Raw genomic sequence first — 19,705 nt, 5'->3', positions numbered from 1 at the left:
TGTGCAGGACAGAAGTGTCGCCTGTGGGGTGTTCAAATCGGCGACCTTTGGAAAGTGATCAGTGGGCTTTTCTTCTGAGGAAACTGGTGGGTGGGTTTGAACCACCAGCCTCTCAGTTAGTAGGTGAGTAGTTAACCTTCTGCGTTACCCAGAGGCTCCTCTCCATCCAGTTGGAGCAGGCTCAGAGGGCTGTAAGGTGGAGTCGGCTAAGGCTATGTGCCAGGGATGCCCGAGAGAAGGGCTGATTTGGGCGTGGTGACTGGGACCAGAATGCTCCCTAGTGTGTGGGCTTGGCTTTTGGTGCCACTCATTGCCACCCTGTCACTGACTGCCTCCCAACCAGCACCCTCCCCACACTGGGCCTGACCAAAGGTTTGAAGATGGCACCCGGAACACCCCCAGGGTCTGTCCCATGAGCCATATCCCAGGATTCCTCTGCTGCCTGACTGTGCTTAATTGAAAACTCCAAGTTCAATGAGCACAGGGTCTCCTTGGATTGACCGCTTCCTTCAAATGCTCTCATTAGCTCCCTATCTTTCCAACCCCCTAGACTGTCTTCAAAGTCTTCCGTTGTGTCACCCCTATTACTAAGTCAGTCCACCCCATCATAGACCCGGCCCCAGAGACCTGCCCCCAGGTGACTACAGGAAGGGAGTGTAAACTACTCAGTCCATCTCACTGAGGGTGACCTGCGTGGACCTCCTGCTTGCTTTCCAGGGTCCCCTAAAATATTCATCAGGCTTTATCAGGCTAATGGGCTTCAAAAGGAGCAATTTTCTGAGACATGAGACAGGAGAGTATAAAAAGAACATTAAGGGGAAAAATTCATATTCCAAAATGAAAGGAGAAAGATCATTTAGCATCCCTGTTAGTGTTATCTATTCATGAGAAACAGCACAGTTAATCCAGAGTGGGAGGGAGGGAGGACTTTGACGTCCTCACCTTGGGGTCACCTTCATGCAGAACTCATCTGTCTCCCCAGTCACAAATGGAAGGGATGATGGAGTCAAGGATGCATGTGAGAGGCATCTCCAAAGTGGCCGGCACAGGGTGTGGAGGGGACAGAGGGGGAGGAAAGGTGAAGGCCAGAGAATCTAGTGGGGCTCCCAGGCACCTGCTTGGGGTGCCAGGGGAGTGGAGAGCGGGTGAAACTCTTCTCCACTCTTGTCACCTTTTATACTTGCATACTCCCTGACATGCCTGACAGGCTTGGTTCTTACTTTGGAAAATTCTTTATGAGTTCAATCCCTGAGATCAAAATTGTAGCTCCAACCCATTAAGCGTTGCCTTTGGTTCCGAACCTTAAGACCACACACCTTTGGTGCATATGATTGTAAAAGAAGCCCCTTATTATAGTGCTCTGCATAGAGTTCAGGTGCAGGGAACCCATGTGTGGTCCTTCCCGACCTCTCCAGGTGTGGGACCAGGAACTGGGGAAGTACAAAGCTCAGTCCCTCCAGGAAGACACCACAAAACCACTCAAACTCACTGTTATTGACCCTATAGAACAGGGTAGAACTGCCCCTGTGGGTTTCCAAGACCATAATTCTTTATGGGAGTAGAAAGCCTCCTCTTTTTCCTGAGGAGCAGCTGGTAGTTTCAAACTGCTGACCTTGTAGTTAGCAGCCCATCACATGACCATGGCAACACCAAGGACCAGGTGCTGGGAAAACGACCTCCTCAAAATCCATGAAGGGGATGTGGGTTTACACCAGCTTTTCTAGCAAGTCTTAAAATGGAGACAAAGGACCTATCGGCGCCTGTTTCTCTGCGTTTCCCCTTCTTCTCCTCCTGTGGGCATTGGCTTCTCTTTTACCAGTCCCTAACCCCAATTTTCTCTTCTTCCATTTTCATCCCCCACTCCATCTCAAGTTTATTTCTCTTGTCAAGTTAACACCTTTGGTTTTACAGCTTCATCTACTCCAAAAATTAGAAAAACATGTGCAATTCAACTCTTTTGTCTACCAAGAAACTAAGCAAAGTTCAGTAAAGAGCAAATTTACGCTAACATCCCACCTAATCACTAAGAACTCGTCAACCAAAAGGGTTGGTAATTATGGACCCAAGACAATCTGGCCAGAACGAAATACTTGGCAGTGATTGGCTTCTCGGGTGCCCCCGCTCCCCATACTTCACCCCACCATACTGATGAAGCTTCTCTCACGTCCCCTCTTGTCCCTCACTGTGTTCATTGAGTCCTCTGCAACACAATGTGCTGACCCCAAGGGCTTTCTCTCCCTTTTATAATGAGAATAAAATAAGAGATTGTTTGATGTTGCATCACACATTCAATTTTAAGTGTTTCTTCTCTTTTTCTCCACTAGATTTGTGACAAGGAGTGGCATTACTATGCCATCAATGTGGAGTTTCCAGTGGTCACCTTATACATGGATGGAGCAACATATGAACCATACCTGGTGACCAATGATTGGCCCATTCATCCATCTCACATAGCCATGCAACTGACGGTTGGCGCTTGTTGGCAAGGTAATACACTCTAAGACAAGGCCCTGTCTCAAACCCTGACCTGGACACTGTCACATCCATGCACATTCTATGAAGAATACTTGTATAGAAAAGCAAGTGGTGTGACAATGAGCCAGGGACAGTTACTATTCCTTACTAAAAAGGTGGTATGTCAGTCCAGGTTGACTAGAGAAACAAATCCAGAGATACTCATATGTGTGTACATGAGAGCTTTATATCTGGGAGTAACTGTACATTAAGAAAACATCCCAACCCAGTCCAGATCAAGTTCGTAAGTCTGACATTAGTTCATAAGTCGAATATTAGTCCGTAAATCACTCTTCAGACTCAGGGAGTCTATGCAATGATGCGAAATTCAGGAAGATCACAGGCCGGTGTGTGCAAAGTCTTGTGGATCCAATGGCAGTGGACCCATCTCCAGGGCTCTGGCTGCCATTAGCATGGCTCCATGTGACTTGTCAACAGGAAGGTGAAGCAGAGATTGTGGTCCACCTCCCAAGAGAAAAAGAAAGGAAGTTCCCAGAATCCTCATGATTAGGCCATGCCCACAAGGAGAAATCATCAGACTGGGACCTGATTGACAGGCTACACTCCACCCCTACATACATGAATTTATGAAGTTAACATGAACTTATGTAACTACCACAGGTGGAGTCTCTGGGCAGTACAAGTGGTTAACCCACCCAACTGTCAACCAAAAGGTGGAAGATTCTAATTCACCTTGTGGCACCTTGGAAGAAAGGACTAACAATCTGAAAAACTAGCTATTGAAAACCAAGGAAACACTGTCCTATCTGACATACACGGGGTCCTCATGACTACAAGTCACTTTGAGGACAGCTAGTACTAATAACGTAGAGCAAACATATATATCCTAGAACAGACCCTAAACTGGTGGGACAACAAAGCCCTTGACATGAGAGCAGGCTTTGATTGTAGACCAGTAGGAGCAGGTTCATGGCTCCTTCAGAGTGACTAATACCTTTTCTTTTTCCAGAACCTTCTTCTGCCCCTGGGCCCCTAAACTGGGGCTAGTGGAGAAAAAGTTGAACGTAGACTCTTCCATCAAAATTCTTTGTTGGCTATATGAAGTCTCCCTTTGGTCAGGACCTAAAGTTTTCCCTCTGTGTTTCCAATACAAGTGGGCCAAGGCCCTCTCCCTCTGTTTAGGGGACCAATGCCCAAGGACAGTGGCATGGGTCAATCCATGGAGGCTGCACGTGAGGTTGGTTCATCTCCGGCCTTTTCCCAGATCTTGAAGGACTGAGTGTCTGTGTTACTTCCCCACCACGTTCTCCTCTTCACTCCTGCCCCTGCCTCCCTGGCAGTCCCTCAGACCTAAATGAATTTCCTCTTTAGACACAGGAAAGTTCATTCTCCAGCCTTTCTGTCTCTCATCCGAGTCTTTGTTTCTGCTGCATTAAGGAATGGGAAACTTTGAAGAGCAGAGTAGAAGGAAATGCTCCCCAAAGAACCCGATGAGTACTTTGAAATATGACCCAATTTTACTGCATCCTGACGGAGTCTGTGAGAACTACCAAAATGTGTGATTTTTGAGCATCTATCACGGGGAGTTGGGGAGGGAGGTGGCTCCAGGATAAGAACATGCCTGTAGAGGGGCAGCTTCCACAAAGGTGGACCTAAGGAATACAGGAAATCGACTGAGCTGGGACAAAGAGTGAATTACTTGCAAGGCAATATGGAAAGGAAAAAAAAAGGAGGGGGATGTTATATAATACAGTCCTGGGACCACTAGGGATAAAATCCTGGGAGGAAATAAAGCCTGGATGAGGCAAGTGTTTTTAAGCTGTGGTCGCGTGTGCTGCATGTCACATGATAGTGAACAATGCAAGCATGGTCACAGATCTTAGTCGTCATAGCTTCACTGGTATCTCAGACTGCCCCGGGATAACAGGAACCGGGGCCACATCACTGGCAAGACTTCATGGAGCTAATTAGTATAGCGACACACTGATTCAGAGTGTACACAGAATCGTTACCCAGTGAAAAGCTGTGCTAAAGTGATGGTTTTCTGGTGTGGCTAGATGGCCCAGCCAGGCACCATAGCCAGCCTGTGGCTATGTGGACTCCAGCTTGAACAATGCCTGTCTTCGTTTCATGGCGCTGCTGCAGCAGAAATGCCACAAGGAGGTGCCTTCAAAGAACAGAATTTGACTTACTCAGTTTAGGAGGCCAGAAGTCCAAATCCAGGGCAAGGTCCTGCTTGGTCTGGTTTCAATCCTAGGAGCCAGTGTCCCTTGGTGTCCCTGGGCCTCTAGCTCCATCTGCTGTGACGTCTCTCGGTGTCTTCATCTGCTCACCAGCGTCTGTCATCCCTCGGTGTCTGCACACCTGTCTGGACCTACTCTGCTTGTAGCAGATCTCAAACATGACTGTGTTTAAGATACACTGTATATTAAAATGGTATCATTCGCATAACAAAACCCTATTCCCAAATGGGATGATAGACACAGGTATATCCACTGCCATCAAGTCAATTTCACCTCACAGTAACCCTGTAGACATTGTAGAGCTATTCTCTAAGGCAGGAGTCCTCAAGCTTTTTAAACAGGGGGCCAGTTCACTGTCCCTCAGACCCGTTCGAGGGCCGGACTATAGTTTGAAAAAACTATGAACAAATTCCTGTGCATGCTGCACATCTCTTATTTTGAAGTGAAAAAACAAATGGGGCAAAAACACCCAGTGGGCTGGATAAATGTCCTCAGCGGGCCACATGTGGCCCGCGGGCCATAGTTGGAGGATGCCTGCTCTAAGATTTCAAAGTGTATAAGTCTTTACAGAAACAGACAGTCTCATGTTCATCCCAGGGAGCACCTCGTGGGTTCGAACTACTGACCTGGAGGTTATCAAACCAACACTAGTGCATCATGGCTCCTCAGATGCACAAGTATAGGGGTTAAAATTCCAGGACATGTTTTTTGGAGAAACAGTTCAACCCCTAACAACGTCCATGTGTCGAAAGTTTCCTTAGGGTCAATTCCAACTCATGGCAACCCCATGTGCTAAGTAAAATTGGTCTAAGTAGAATTGCTAACTAGAGTTTTCTTGGCTGTGATCTTAAAGAAATCAGAATCCCAGGCCTTTCCTCCCCCAGTACTGCTGGGCGTATTGGGTATAAACTGTTCCCATCACCTAAGAACCCAACAGTGTCCATAAAAGGGCCCACGTCATGTCTTTGTCATGAAGGTCACCATGATTCTTCTCTGTAGAAGCCCTCAGAGGCTACATCTGGATGCTTTTAATCCCAGCCTACAACTGAAAGCTGCCCTGTCTCCAAAATGTCAACTAAATCACTGCCTGCCCAGTTACATGCCTTCTGGGCAGCAAGTTCATCCCGTCAAAGTGATTTAATAAAGAATTAAGATGATGTCTTCACATCAGTCAGACTAGGCTAAGGTATGTTGTAGAAACAAATAAGCTCCAATTCTTAGTCACCGTGTTAGTCTGGGTAAACTAGAGAAACAAATCCAGGGAGACTCATGTGCATATAAGAAAGAGCTTTATATATAAGAGCAGTTGAATATTGAGAAAACATCCACGTTCAGTCCATAGTCTGATATTAACCCATATGTGTGATACCAATCTATAACGTCCTCTTCAGACTCATGAAACACATGCAACGATGCCGAATGCAGGAACATCACAGGCCAGTGGGTGGGAAGTCTTGTGGATCCAGTGGTGTTGTAAGTTCTGGCAGGGGTCTCCACATGGCTTCTCTGACTCCAGGGGTCTGGCACCATCAGCCTCTCTCCATGTGTCTTCTCCACAGGGATGTCTCCCAGGGAGTGAGCATGTATCCAGCCAGCTGTGAGCTACTTATCTCCTTAGCACCTCCAAATGAGGTCATCAAGCTATTGCGTGATTGACAGGCTAGGCTCCACCCCTTCTCTCGGAATCCTCAAGTGGATACCAGATTATGTAACTACCACAGTCATTTAAAGCAAACCTCTGGTGGCTCAGTTCTGCCCTGTCTGTGATCCAAGCAGGCAGAGCAACCTCAGTTCTGGGTACTAAGATGGAGGGCAGAGGAAACATGGAAAACTTAGCGCCTGCTCTTAAAAGGCCCACCTGATATGGGTGCCGATCATTTAGTCCACATTAGCCAAAGCGAATCAGATGGCCACCCCTAGCTCTAGCCTGGCAAGGGAGTGAAGTCTACAGTGATATCAAGAAGAAGAACTAAAGGTACTTGGTGCACAGCAATGATCAACACAACAAATGTGCCCACCGGGTCATCCCCTTTCCCTGCCTTAACTGGGATCCCTAAAATTCCCATCTGATACCACCACAAGCTCAATGGCCCAGGTCTCTTTGGGTGATTCCCAGTGGTCCGTGATCTCTTCTTCAAGGTGAAATGCATAAGCTTGCTATCAGGTCTAGATGTGGCCTGGATCTAATAGTAGAGTTAGTTTCCCCCACAGCCCGCATTCCCCTCAATACACACATACTACCCAGCAGTGGACCTAAGAAGAAGAACCATAAAACCACTTCCACTCAGCAGCAGGAAGAATGAGAGAAATACAGCAGTCATTGGTGCATCGCAATTTCGAAATCCCTTTGGGCAGATGTAAGCGCTGCTCCACTGAGAGAAGAGTGTTCGTTGTGCCTCCCCTAGGTCGCACTGGAAGGGGCACTGGTACTCAAAAAGTAGCAATGCTAAGGCCATATAGCTATATTTTATTAAAACTAAAAAGATTTTCAAATCTTTCTAACAGTATACATTTACTTTAAGTGAGCGTGGCGGTCATGGAGGTGTCCCTGGGATGGATATGGCCCTCACTGCAGATGTAGACAAGGATCCCTGGAGTTAGCTGTGGGCACACAGCTTGCGTTGGTCAGTGACATGTGAATGGAAGTGCCACATGTTACTTCCCGGTGGGAACTTGAAGATCCAGCGTTGTAATGAGGCCCTTTTTGGGAGGCACAGGGGAATATTTACAGTCCTGTAAGAAAGTATGATTAGTCCCAATTGATAAAAACCCGAAGTCAGTGAGCTCAATCTGCCTAACCCCAAACTTCCCAAACCTATGCTCTTTTCACTGCCTCACTGCCCCCTATGGTTGGGTGATCATCTTCTGATATAATTATGTGTTTGGGGAAATGCAGGCGCTGGTGCAAATCAATACACATGCTACAGATCTTTTATCTCAGGAGACATCTGAAAACCTTATAATTAGAGAGAGAAAACAAACAGAGGCTTTGAATTCCACTTTCTGTATGCCTTCTATGATGCTTTATAAAACAATAAAAACAAGTTTAGGTATTGGAGTCTGAACATTTTGTGTTGAATTCCAGCCTTGCCTCTTACTAGCTTTGCCTACCCAACAGGATGCTTAACTTCCCAAAGCTTCTATTTTCTTATCTATAAAATAATAGGAATGCTTACTTCATATGCTTATTACAAGTATTAGGTGCTGGGACCATGGATTGTTCTTGGCATGTTTCAGTTAAATTAATATATTGGGTATAAAAATGGAGCTAGAGATGTAGGCAGGAACCTTGGCACGCAGAGCAGTGTTGGAAACGGGAAGATTTCAGTATTTTCCCTAAAAAGTATAATTCATTGTTCAGTTTTCTGCAGAGGAGAAAAGTGCTATGACTCAGTTTTGTTTTTTGATTTTTGTAGGATGTGAAAAAATTCACTCGGAAGGTAAAGAATACAGTGGTGTATAATAAGCCAGACCCTTGCCATAGACAGCTGTCTGCAAGACATGCCCAAGGTCCTCTATCACTGACATGCACATGGACCAGAATGAGTGGAGAAGAGACTAGAGAAAGGAGCTGAGACCAGTCTATGGGACATCCTCTTGCCTTGTTAAGGGGCTTGGGCTCCATGAACCCTTGCATTCTCTTTGGAGCAAGTGTTTGCCTTGACTGAGGACATCAAAAGCCCTACAATGCATCCCTTGTCTCTGCATGTTTCGGAATCTTCTGGGCTCCATTTATATCCATATCAGAAGCCCTCGGTGTGAACCTCAAAGTGCCTTTCGGCCTGAAATAGTGGGTAGTTTTTCAGATCCGTTTGAGGTTGGTAAGGAAAGTAGTTACATTTGTTAAATTTCCAATTGGGATGAAACAATGGGAATAGAAAATGATTTGATAGCAGCTTAATGAGCTCCCCTGGAAATTGGCTCTAGCACTGTTTCTGGGCAGTGTTCTGCAGCCCCACTTAGCCTAGAGTGTCCTGTTAGTGAAGTTGAAGGCTGAAGCAATGAGTGGAACTTCATTTTCATGAGAATTTTTTTCAGTAATTAAAAAAAAATTGAAACTTCATTTACACTTAAGTAATATTGCCAGTAGAGCCCAGAGCTTGTAGCATATCTTAATTTTCAGGGAAGCCTTCTGTAATCAGAATGAGTCTCACATCATAAGACGTCTGCTTCGTCTGCATGGACCAGCCACCACTTTCCATCAGCTCTGTGTTTGGGAATGTTCCAATACCCTCAGATGGAATCAGCTGACAGAACTTAGAATCTGTGGGGAATCAGAAACATCAGCCTTGAGGCCAACACCAGGTTCCTAGGAGGCCCCGGGTGAGGCCAGTCGTTAAGGAGCATAACTACTAAGATGAGATCCATTCTACCCAGAAGTACCTCAGAAGAAGGTCCTGGCAGTCTAGATTTAAAAAAAAATCCCCATCACTGAAGACCCAGTGGGGCACAGTGCTATTCTCACAAACTTGGGGTCACCATGAGTCAGACTCAGCTCTAGGGCAATTGGTGGTGGTATCTCTGTATGTGTCATGTCATGATATGAAATAAACCCTTTAAATTACTATGGTCATGGCTTATTTTCTTTAGATTTCATCCTTATGTCATGACTAATAAAAAATTCAAATTCTATTCATAATTTACACACATTCCCAAGCTTTACCAAGCCCTAATTGCACCCAATAACTAAGGAACTGCAACCAAGCTTTCCATGGGGGTGAGTCAAGAAGGCTGTAAACTCCAGGTCAGCACCTTCATGGAGGCCCTGATGTTTCAGGGACGTGCCTTCATAGCTGCTCCAGGGGACTCCACCAGGTGGGATCCTGGGCACCTCTCTGATTCTACAACCAGAGCAGCTCGTTGCACCTATTCTTTTAACAAAATAGTCAATCATGTTTGAAGAACCACATCTCTAGTCATGTGCTCAAGAAGCCACCAGCGCTGCCCCTTGCCTGATCCTCATCTCCTCTTCCGAGAACCGATTACCAGGTTCCCTTCATGTGGCTTCCCCCCAGGCCCACCTCAGCCGTCTCTCGCACCACCTCAACCTTGGTATTTCTGACAGGGGATCCGCCTGCCTACTCCCACCTGCGACACCTCCTGGTTTCACATAAGGTGTGCTTCTATCCTGGCTCCATGTAGCATTTTCTATTGCTGGATCTATTTAACAAATCAGGCAGGAGGCGGTAGAGTAAGGGATAGTTCTAAAACTCAGATCCTACTAATTGATTGATTAAAAGAACTCCTATTTGTGACCTTTTAAAAAAGCAGAGAGTATAATTAGTCAATATCAGGGACCAAAAAGTCAGAAATAACTCCCGAGAGCTGTAGTAAGCAATAGCGTAGGATTCTCAGATGTAGGGGCATCAGAGTCTGTGAGGTGTTATAAATTTTAGGTCTTTTTTTGTCCGATGCTAATATTAGTACAGAGATTTGGAGTACATATCTTCACTTAATAAGCTTTGTCTAATTTAGCACAAATTTCACTTAATAGAGTCTGTGTTGAAATTACTCTGCCTCCCTAGGGTCTCTGGCACTGGTAGAAAGCGTACCATGCTGGCAGAAAGTGGTCTGCCCTACTCTCAAATGTGTCGCCCGGGGAGGGTTTCCTGAGGCTCTCCCACAAGGGTCCCAAGGTCCTGTTTGGGAAATACCATACCAACCGTCCCCCATCACCACACTGGAGGGTTGCACTGCACTTCAGCCCTCCAAAGCCTTCCGGAAGGAGACGTGCTAGACTTTATATCCCCACATTTCCTCTACTTACTTCACCTTGAATTCTCTGTAAAAGAGTGAGCCCGGGCTCCTCTGTGGGAAGCATCCTGTTGGGATGCTTTTCAGCACATTCTGCATCCTCTACGTCGTCACGGTCGGTACAGGCCAAGGACTGTCTGCCCCCACAGATTCCCCTCTCCGCCCCTCCTCCTCTTCCAGGACCCGCAAAACCCAAACCCAACCAGTTGGTGTTGAATCATTTCCAACTCAAGAAGACCCCGTGTGCAGGGTAGACCTGTGCTCCAGAGGTTTCCAACGGCATTCTTGTGTTGCCATGCCTTTCTCCTGCGAGGCCTCTGTGTGGTTTTGAATCACCAACCTCTCCGCTAGGACAGGGCCGTTTGCACCACCAATTGACTGCTCGAGAAAAAAGATAGTGAAGGTTTGTGGAATTGCATCTTATTTTTCAGGTTGTTTAGACAGAGGTGTGTGGCTCAGGTCTGACACACCCTGAGGGTGGTGAACAGGGTATCTCTGAGCATTGTCTGTCATACAAAATAAAGGAAAGATTGCTCCAGGCTGCAGTCAATTTGACACAGAGGCCTATTGGTTTGATTATGACACAATGAAATCAGCTTTAATAGTCAACGATTCGTGTCTGGAAGCCTGGCATAACTGAGTGATTCTTCTAAGTCTGTATTTGTTTCTGAAGATTATTAATTAGATACTTTGACAGGGTCTTGGAGCAAAACCACAATCATTTTAGCTTCTCTGTCAGAGACACTGGAGGATAAAAAGGGAAATGACTACCAAAATGAGACAGAGAAAACGCATGTGACAATCTTGTCTAGAAGTTCCTAGGTCCCTTCCTCTACCATAAGTGGCTGCTAATTTAATGCTCTTAGCATACTCCTGGGCTGACTATTTTACATGTGTTCTTATTGTCCTCATTGGATCCTTGCAGCCACCCATGGGGCAAGGATACCTACAATACCCACTCTGCAGATGAGAAAACGAAGATCAGAATATGAGTACCTGGCTAAGGGGCCTATGAGAACCTGGATTTGAACCTGCACCTTTAACATGAAAGCCCTCACCCATAATTATGCTGTTAGACCATCTCTGCTTCTGTTGTTTGTGCTCTCAAACCAATTCTTACTCGTAGGTCAAACTATATAGGCACCTACAGAGAGTAGTTCTATCTGCCTGATAGCTAGGAATTGCTCTATAAGGTTTTCTAGGCTGTAATCCTCACGGAAACAGAATGCCAGGTTTTATCTTTCACGGGGCAGTTAGTGGGTTAGAACTGCCAACCTTTCAGTTAGCAGCAAGTGCTGAACCATCGAGTCTCCAGGGGTTCTAGGGGTGTGTAATACCTGATGGCATATTCACAGCTAAGTAACACTAGAGAATTCTGGGGCATGGGGTCAAATTATGTGCCCCAATTCTCTTGGAATTCCCCTATCCCCAATTTGAAGATGTTAAATCAAAGCCTCCTGATGCCCATCAGTCAGTAGGGCTAGTGGGGGATGGATGCCTATCAGTCAGTAGGGTTAGTGGGGGACGGATGCCCATCAGTCAGTAGGGCTAGTGGGGGACAGATGTCTATTGGTCAGTAGGGTTAGTGGGGGACGGATGCCCATCAGTCAGTAGGGCTAGTGGGGGACGGATGCCCATCAGTCAGTAGGGCTAGTGGGGGACGGATGCCCATCAGTCAGTAGGGTTAGTGGGGGACGGGAAAGACTGACTTTGGAGTCAGAAGAGGGAAATTCTGAATCATCACTGCTCTTGCTTTTTGCTCTGGGTCTTTGAATGCAGTGTTCTGTTCTTTGCACCCCACTTTCAAAGGAGATGGTCCAGATTATCTACAAGGACCCTTCCAATTCCAGGAATGTCACCTACCCAGAACACTGACTTTGGGGGTTGTCACTAGTTTATATGTTTTAGTCACTTCAAAAGGGCAGGGAAGAGGCAGAGTACAGAAACACAAAGCTGGAGAGGCTGGACACAGACTTTTGAGAATGTGGCCACTGTGTCTGTCTCTGTAAGACATGGCTGCCTGCAGCGGCCTGGGTATCCATAGGCTTGTGTGAACAGAGGGTGAGAGCTGAAGCTCAGGGGGGTTTATTACACACTCCAGTTAGTCTTTGCATTCTGCGGGTGTCTCCTTCACTGAATGAGGAAATGAGAGAAAGCAAGATTTCAGACAGGATTGCCATTTGCATTGCTCAAAATTGATACCCACCCATCCATGAAATTGTGTTCATTGGCGGGCATCCCCACCAACAAACCATGAACAGAGAAGCATCCAACTCAAGCAAGAGGGACTATTGCCCCCCATTCCATTCTCTGTGCTTCTCCAACTGAATAGCTATGGAATGCTGGAGGCAAAGACTAGTATCTTATACATCCTTGGCCGAGGGGAGAGACTGCAGATGTTTACACTACATCGATTTTTTTCATTAGAGAAAAGAGGATATTATGGTCTTTATTGTGGGCAGGACTCTGCTTTCAGATGAAAGAAAACTGGGACAGAATGGCTAGTGCACTTTTTTGTCCCATATGCCACCAATGGCCCACACCCATGCCCGGTCTCAGGATGAGACAGGCCACAGTCAGTCATATTTGCCAAAGACAACTGAGTTTCCCAGAAGATTGGACACCAAGAATTTAGAGTAGCTCCCGAAGTCCTTTAGTGCCCACAAAACCCAGTCTATAATTGCACGTTTTCACCAATATTAATAAAATCACCACCTTTATGTTATTAAGGTTCATGTTTTCTGACTCACCAGAGTGACCCCCTACGGTGGAACAAACCTTTGCTCCCTGGTCCTGTGCCGTCCGTATGATCAGCTGGGGATCGGGCTGTTGTGATCGATAGGATTTTCAGTTCATGATTTGGGGAAGTAACTTGTATTGCTAAGCCTTTATTCCTGTAGTCCAAATTAGTTTGGAAACTGTTAAGAGCTTTTCAGAATCACAGTAATTCACAGATCTCCCCTGACAGATAAGTAAGTGGTGATTGCATAGGAAGTACATGGGCTGGGAATAGAACCTGGGTCTCCCACATGAAAGACAAGAATTCTCCCACTGAACCAGCAGTATCTCTTTGACATTTATGAAGCAGCCCAATTAATCCATATTCAAAAAAGTCTCCTTTATGCCTCTCGCCTCATCTCTCCATTGAATGTGCAGGACACAGGAAAGAGATTCTTGGGACTAAGTAAGACCTGAGTTTAAAACTTGCCTAATTTCTGGCTGTGTGGCCATGAACAACTTATGTAAGTTCAAAAACATAAGCTCTAAAAAGAGGTTCAAGGGTTGTTGTTGTTGTTAGGTGCTGTGTTAGGCCAGATTGACTAGAGAAACAAATCCATATGACACTTATATATGTGTAAGAAAGGCTTTATGTTAAGAAGTAATTATATATCAAGAAAACAACCCAGCCCAGGCCAGATCAAGTCAAAAGTTCTGATACTAGCCAAGAAGTCCCTCTTCAGAATCATGCAGCCTTTGCAATGATGCAGAATGCAAGAAGATCACAGGGCAGTGGGTGCAAAGTCGTGTGGATCCAGTGGTGATGGTAACATCACAAGGCTCTGACAGGTGAAGGTAGAGGTTCCCAGGGTCTTCCTTAGGAGAAGGCCATGCTCACAAGGAGGCACCATCAGGTTGTGACCTGACTGACAGGTTGAATACCACCCCTGCACCTTAATGTATCTTCAAGTTGACACGAAATTATGTAACTACTACAGGTGCTCTTGATTAAAAACATTGCCCGGTCCACCACCATCCTCACAATTGTGTTCTTTTAGCCCATTGTTGCAGCCATAGTGTTAGCCCATCTCCTTGATATCTTCCTCTTTTTCCCTGCCTTTCCACGTAACCAACTGCAGTGTCCTTTTCCAGGGACTAGTCTCTTCTGATAACATAGCCAAAGTACTTGAGATGAAGTCTCACCATCTGTCTGGCTGTACTTCTTCCAAGACAGATTTGTTTGTTCTTTAGGGAGTCCATAATACTTTCAATAGTCTTCGCCAGCACCATAATTCAAATGTAGAGATTCTTCCCTTGTCTTCCTTATTCTGTGCCCAATTTTCACCTGAATATGAGGTGATTAAAAATACCATGGCTTGGACCTGCCCAGTACTCACCTCAGGAAGGGAACACTGAAGATATGGGTGCTATAGCAAAATGTGGTAAAAAAATTAGATGGTACCTGGATATCAGATAAAATAGCGTCTGAAGTCTTAAAGGCTTGTCTTCAAACAAGCAGCCATCTAAGTGAGATGTCAACTAAGTCCATATGGAAGAAGTACACCAAAATCAGTCATTGAAGGATTGTAAATTATATAATCCCAAGTCGAAGATGATTATGAGAATCCAGTTTATGCAGTTTATACAAGACTGTGGATGACAGTGGGAACCCAAGATACATTGGTGGGAACTACATAGGAAACAGAGGGATGGGAGGAAAGTGGTTACTCAACAGCGTTCATTGGCGAGACGACTATAGAAGATCAAAGGGATAAACCTGACTTGAAGGGTTAAAGCCTGGTCAGGTGATCCCCTCTGATGCATGCTGGACATGATTTAGTTTTCAACATTTTCTATAAACTATATATTACATATACATATACATATACATACATATATATAGTTTGTTTATTAATTGTTCATATTGGGGTTTATCTCAATGTGTTATGTCATTGGGAGTCACCATCTTGAATTTGTGTTATGTTTTTCTGGTTTGGGGGATATGAAACCCAAGATAGATGAACTTATAGGGACAGCAAGTAGAATAAGGGTTTCCGGAGCAGGGAGGTCAGGGGGTACAGTGGGGAAGAGGGAATAAAAGGGAGACAATGTCAAGGAGTCCAGAAAGGAAAAGAATGTTTGGAAACTGATTGTGGTCGCAATTGTACAATACTACTTGATGTGATTCAACTATGGAATGATGTGATAAATGTATTAACTCCCAATAATAAAAAGAAAAGAAAAGAAAAAATTAGGAAAAAAGGAATTAAATTAAAACTAAAAATACCACGGCTTGGATCCGGCGCACCTTAGACCTCAAAGTAAGGTCCTTGTTCTTCGGCACTGTACAACAGACTAGGGCGCAGCCCAGGAGGCACGTTGCCAGGGCCCTGACTCAGATTCCTTACTCTCCTCTGTCTCCTGCGCCAGCTCTCCTAATTGAGGGCATCATTCTCCTGGTGTCTAAGGCAAGGCAGATTTCCTTCCTCTGTTCTGTCTCAGTAGTTGCTATGATCAAGAGTAGATCGTTCCTAATCCCTTAAGGGCTGTGACTCGCTGCTGTCCCCTTGACTCCCACCTGTGGTGCATGTGTGCCAGAGTCGAACTGCACTCCCAGGTCTTCAATGGTGGGTTTCTCGGAAGTAGATCTCCAGGCCCGTCTTTCCAGGAGCTTATGGGTAGACTCAACCCTCCAACTTGACTGTTTGAAGCTGAGCACATTTACTGTTTTGCACTAAGGATTCCCCAAAGGGCTTTTGCTTCTGGAAATCAAGCTGGGGAAGAATGACAGCTTCAGACCTTTCTTATATTTTCCCTTTGCCCTAACCCTTCCTGTGGCAACGACCACACAGCTAGCAATGTATTTGAGTAGAGGGCAATATGGGAGAAATACCAGGGGAAAATTAAAAGACCAGAAGCTACCGTCTCAAAAGTACTATCCTGCTACACAACTAAACAAAATGGCAACTGAAAGAACCTACCATGACTTCTGGACCTAGTACATGATAGCCATGAGGTTCCCCTCTGACCTGTTGGACATACTGTCTCTATCACTTGTTTGGATATTAACCATACACTACCTTAGAGTCGCTCTGTGCTTGCAATCTACTCATACTCTTTTACTTGCCCTGTACTTCATTCTCTCAACTACATGCACACTTCCAGGGAGCCTGGGCCACGTCTTATAATGAACGACCTCTAACAGAAGGCCAGGCATCCAGCATATGCTTTACAAATGTGCACAGCTCTGGCCCTGGGAACACAAAACCAGCCTTGCAAACATTTAGAGAAGGCTCTTTGGGGGCTAAATCAGGGTTTTTTTTTGTTGTTTTGTTCTCTTTTTCTTAAAATGATTCATGAGAAAGTTTATGTCTAAATGCTACCAGAGGAGCCATGTGGTGTGTGCAGACACCGTAATGTTAAAGAGAGGCTTTCCATTTATCTTTCTTTTTTAAATTCTGCATTCCACCACCCCTGAATGCAAATGTATTTCAAATTGTATGGCAACATCCTATTGCAAAATACTAATTGAACCAATTTCATGGAGCTGTGTCAATGATAAACAGAATTCACAACAGAATAGGGATTGTAGAGTTAAACATGTAAAACATTGGTGTCTTTTTCTGAGAGAAGATAGCATGTAGGAAATATCTTAGGATCCAAGAGCGTTACCATGGTTGGCCGTGGAAGATAGACCTGTGAGGGAGAGATTGAGAGGACCTACGGGAGAGCCCCCAGTGAGCTCCCCTAGTCATGTTCTTGATCTGGCTGCTCGCTGGCCTTGTGCACATCTGCCAACACTGTTAGCATATTCCTCCCACTCCCTACCAGTGAGGCCTGGGGTCACTCACTTCTCTTGAAGCCCCAGTTTGCTCATCTATGACTATCAAATTAGAATCTGCTTCGGGGATTTTGTGAACACTCAGTGAGATGATATTTATTGAGGATTTCGCATTGTGTTGGATCCATAGTTCATTGTCCGTGAATAATAGTTATTGTTTCGGAGTACACCAGTCAAGGGCTGAGGATACGCAGGCAGCGAGGAGATGACCATCTGGAGGCACGGACAGTGAGAGCTCCGCCATTCACCTCCAGTTCACGTTCTCCTCCCTGCAGGGCTACAGAGATGTCACTTTGCTAGAGCAGGGATGTACAGATGGCTGGGGAGTGCACTTCAATCATACGGACTGGGGGCACGGGAAGTAGATGAGAAGAACTCAAGCTGGCTTGTGCATGACCCCAGCCATGGCCATCGCAGGACACTCCTCAAAGATAAAACCATTTGTATTTTCTTGTGAACTGCCCCTCAAGAGAACTTCTTCCTTTCTCTGCAAAGATGCCCTGAATGACAAAGAACCAGATGATGCATCAAGTGCGTCAACCCACGAAGACATGACATTGACTCGGTAACTGAAGGCAGCCTGAGGCTGAGCAGCGAGGGGGTTCCGCCTTCCTTTAAGCAGGCCATGCCCCTAGTCTGCTTGCAAGAGCCTTGCCACCACTCTTGGACTTCATTTTCTATATCCTAGGAAATAGACAGAGAGACAGTAGGTTCCAGAAAGTTTTTGGAAAGCTTGGAAGCTTTCTTCTGGTTTCTACTAGCCATCCTCCCCTCTTGGCTTGCTGGCCTAAACTTGGTCTTGTGCTTATTCTTAGGCTCTGTGGCTTTTTGAAAGCCAAGTTCTGATTGACTGGATATTGGTACTAGGTACCAGGTTTACTCCTAATTAGTCATGAACACAACGCTGATGTAGCCTGGTTACCTTTGGCTAAATCAAACCATCTTTGGCCACGAAGTCAATCCCTTGGCCCTCAGAGTTGCCATTGCACGAGGGAACCATGTGACAGGTGTCAGAGAGACAACCAAAGTGTCTACTACCTTTTGGCATTCAACTTAACATATCATTCAATCCAGCAAATAATGACAACACGCCTGCTGTGTGCCAGGCAGGAAGAAGGATACCAGGAAGACATAAGTGTCCACTGTTGATGAGAGCAGCAGGTGAGCACTTAGGCAAAGTGCCTAGTGCAGCACTTGGCCCCTAAGACCTGATCAGCATCAGCATTAAAATGAATAATATATCTATTAGTGGTCCCTGCCACCAAGAAACTTGTGGTTTGATAAGACAGAAAGAATCCTAAACAAATATATGATAGCTGGTGTCAAGAGTGGCCAGAGCAACCCTGGGGATGGCATCAAGGACAGGAGTCACAGTGGAGCATGCAGAAACCACGACAGCCCACTCACTGCCTCTTAACCCGGACCTCACCCGAAGAGCTTTAAAACCTCTTCACATGATCAGATCAGAATCTCTGTGGGCGAGTCCCTTGAATGCAGCCTCTTCAAACAACAATTCATTCCAGTTCAACCCTGGGTTGAGAAGTTGCATTTCCACTGCGGATAGACTGAATCATAATCTACATTGTTAGGAATTTGTTAAAATGTAGGTTCTGATTCAGGCAGGAATAAACCTGGTTTTAAAGATTCCCCAAGTGATGGCAATATGCAGCTAAGGTTGAGCAGCACAGTAAGAACCTATTGAGAACATAAAACATACATATGTAAACCAGTACTAATGGTGCCAGGGCATGAGGAGTACATTTAACATGAGCTGGCGGCGTTCCAAGGATCGGGGGTGGAAGAAGCATGGCAAGCTTTGGAGCCAGATCAGAGGTGGCTTCAGTAGACAGTAGGGAGATGGGGACTTCGGGAGCCTTGAAAGATGGATGTGGTTTGCCTGATCTGGGAAACTTGAAGGTGAGCATCTCACTGTGGGGAGGAATAGATGCGAGGGAAGTGTGTGGGATGGGGCTGGTAGAAGCATATTGATTTTGATCTAATGATTTCAACAGGGAACTAGAACCATTAAGTAAAAGAAGAGATTGGAGTAGCAAGGGATGATTCGCTAGTATGAAAATATGGGAATGTCAGAGGTAAGGAGTAGCCAGGGCCCCTTGCACTGAGACAGAGGTTTAGGCTTATTGGCTGGGTGTGGCTCACAGAGAGGTGGCTGGAAAGCTTGCCTCCCTGACCTGGGGAATGCTATTCAGAGGGAAGTGTCCCTTATTAGCTATTTGGCACTCGACCACACAACCATCTAGAACCAGGGGCACTGTGGCCACCACAGGGGCCATTAGAGCCTGCAGACAGAGCCCAAGAGAAGCAGGACCCAGAAGTCCCCAACAGCAAATAAAGACGCAGAGGGGTCCACAAACATTCCCATGGCATGTTAAAAAGTGGAGGTCGAACCCATAGCTATCATTTCTATCTATTCTGCGGCCTCTCTGAACAAACTCCAGGGTAAGATCAAGACCAGGTCTGCGAGTGTGGGTGGGAGGGGTCTGTGCCCAAGGAGGGCAGAGGGGCAGGCCTCCTGGAGGAGGGAGCCAGATGTGGAAAAGGAGGGAGAGAAGAAAAGGTGTTGCCTCCAGCTTGGCCGTGCAACACAAGGCATTCAGAATCCCCTCCGGGGAGTGTGGACCTGAGCTCTCCAGGACTCAGCACAGCTGCTGCA

General features: G+C 45.9%; 1 protein-coding gene across 1 annotated transcript in view; it reads left to right on the top strand.

Moving 5' to 3' along the window:
* CLSTN2 (calsyntenin 2) overlaps positions 1 to 19,705 on the top strand; it is a 444,992-nt gene that overhangs the window by 393,938 nt on the left and 31,349 nt on the right. Inside the window, exon 9 of the mRNA XM_004712113.2 lies at positions 2,325 to 2,487. Within this exon, the coding sequence (XP_004712170.1) occupies positions 2,325 to 2,487 (163 nt within the window). The remainder of the gene's footprint in view (positions 1 to 2,324; positions 2,488 to 19,705) is intronic.

This window comes from Echinops telfairi, unplaced genomic scaffold (assembly GCF_000313985.2).
Source record: "Echinops telfairi isolate 266 unplaced genomic scaffold, ASM31398v2 ScPeMD7_16;HRSCAF=60, whole genome shotgun sequence".
Classification (NCBI taxonomy): domain Eukaryota; kingdom Metazoa; phylum Chordata; class Mammalia; order Afrosoricida; family Tenrecidae; genus Echinops; species Echinops telfairi.
The sequence above is the reverse complement of the archived record's forward strand: the minus strand, read 5'-3'. Positions and strand labels throughout refer to the sequence as shown.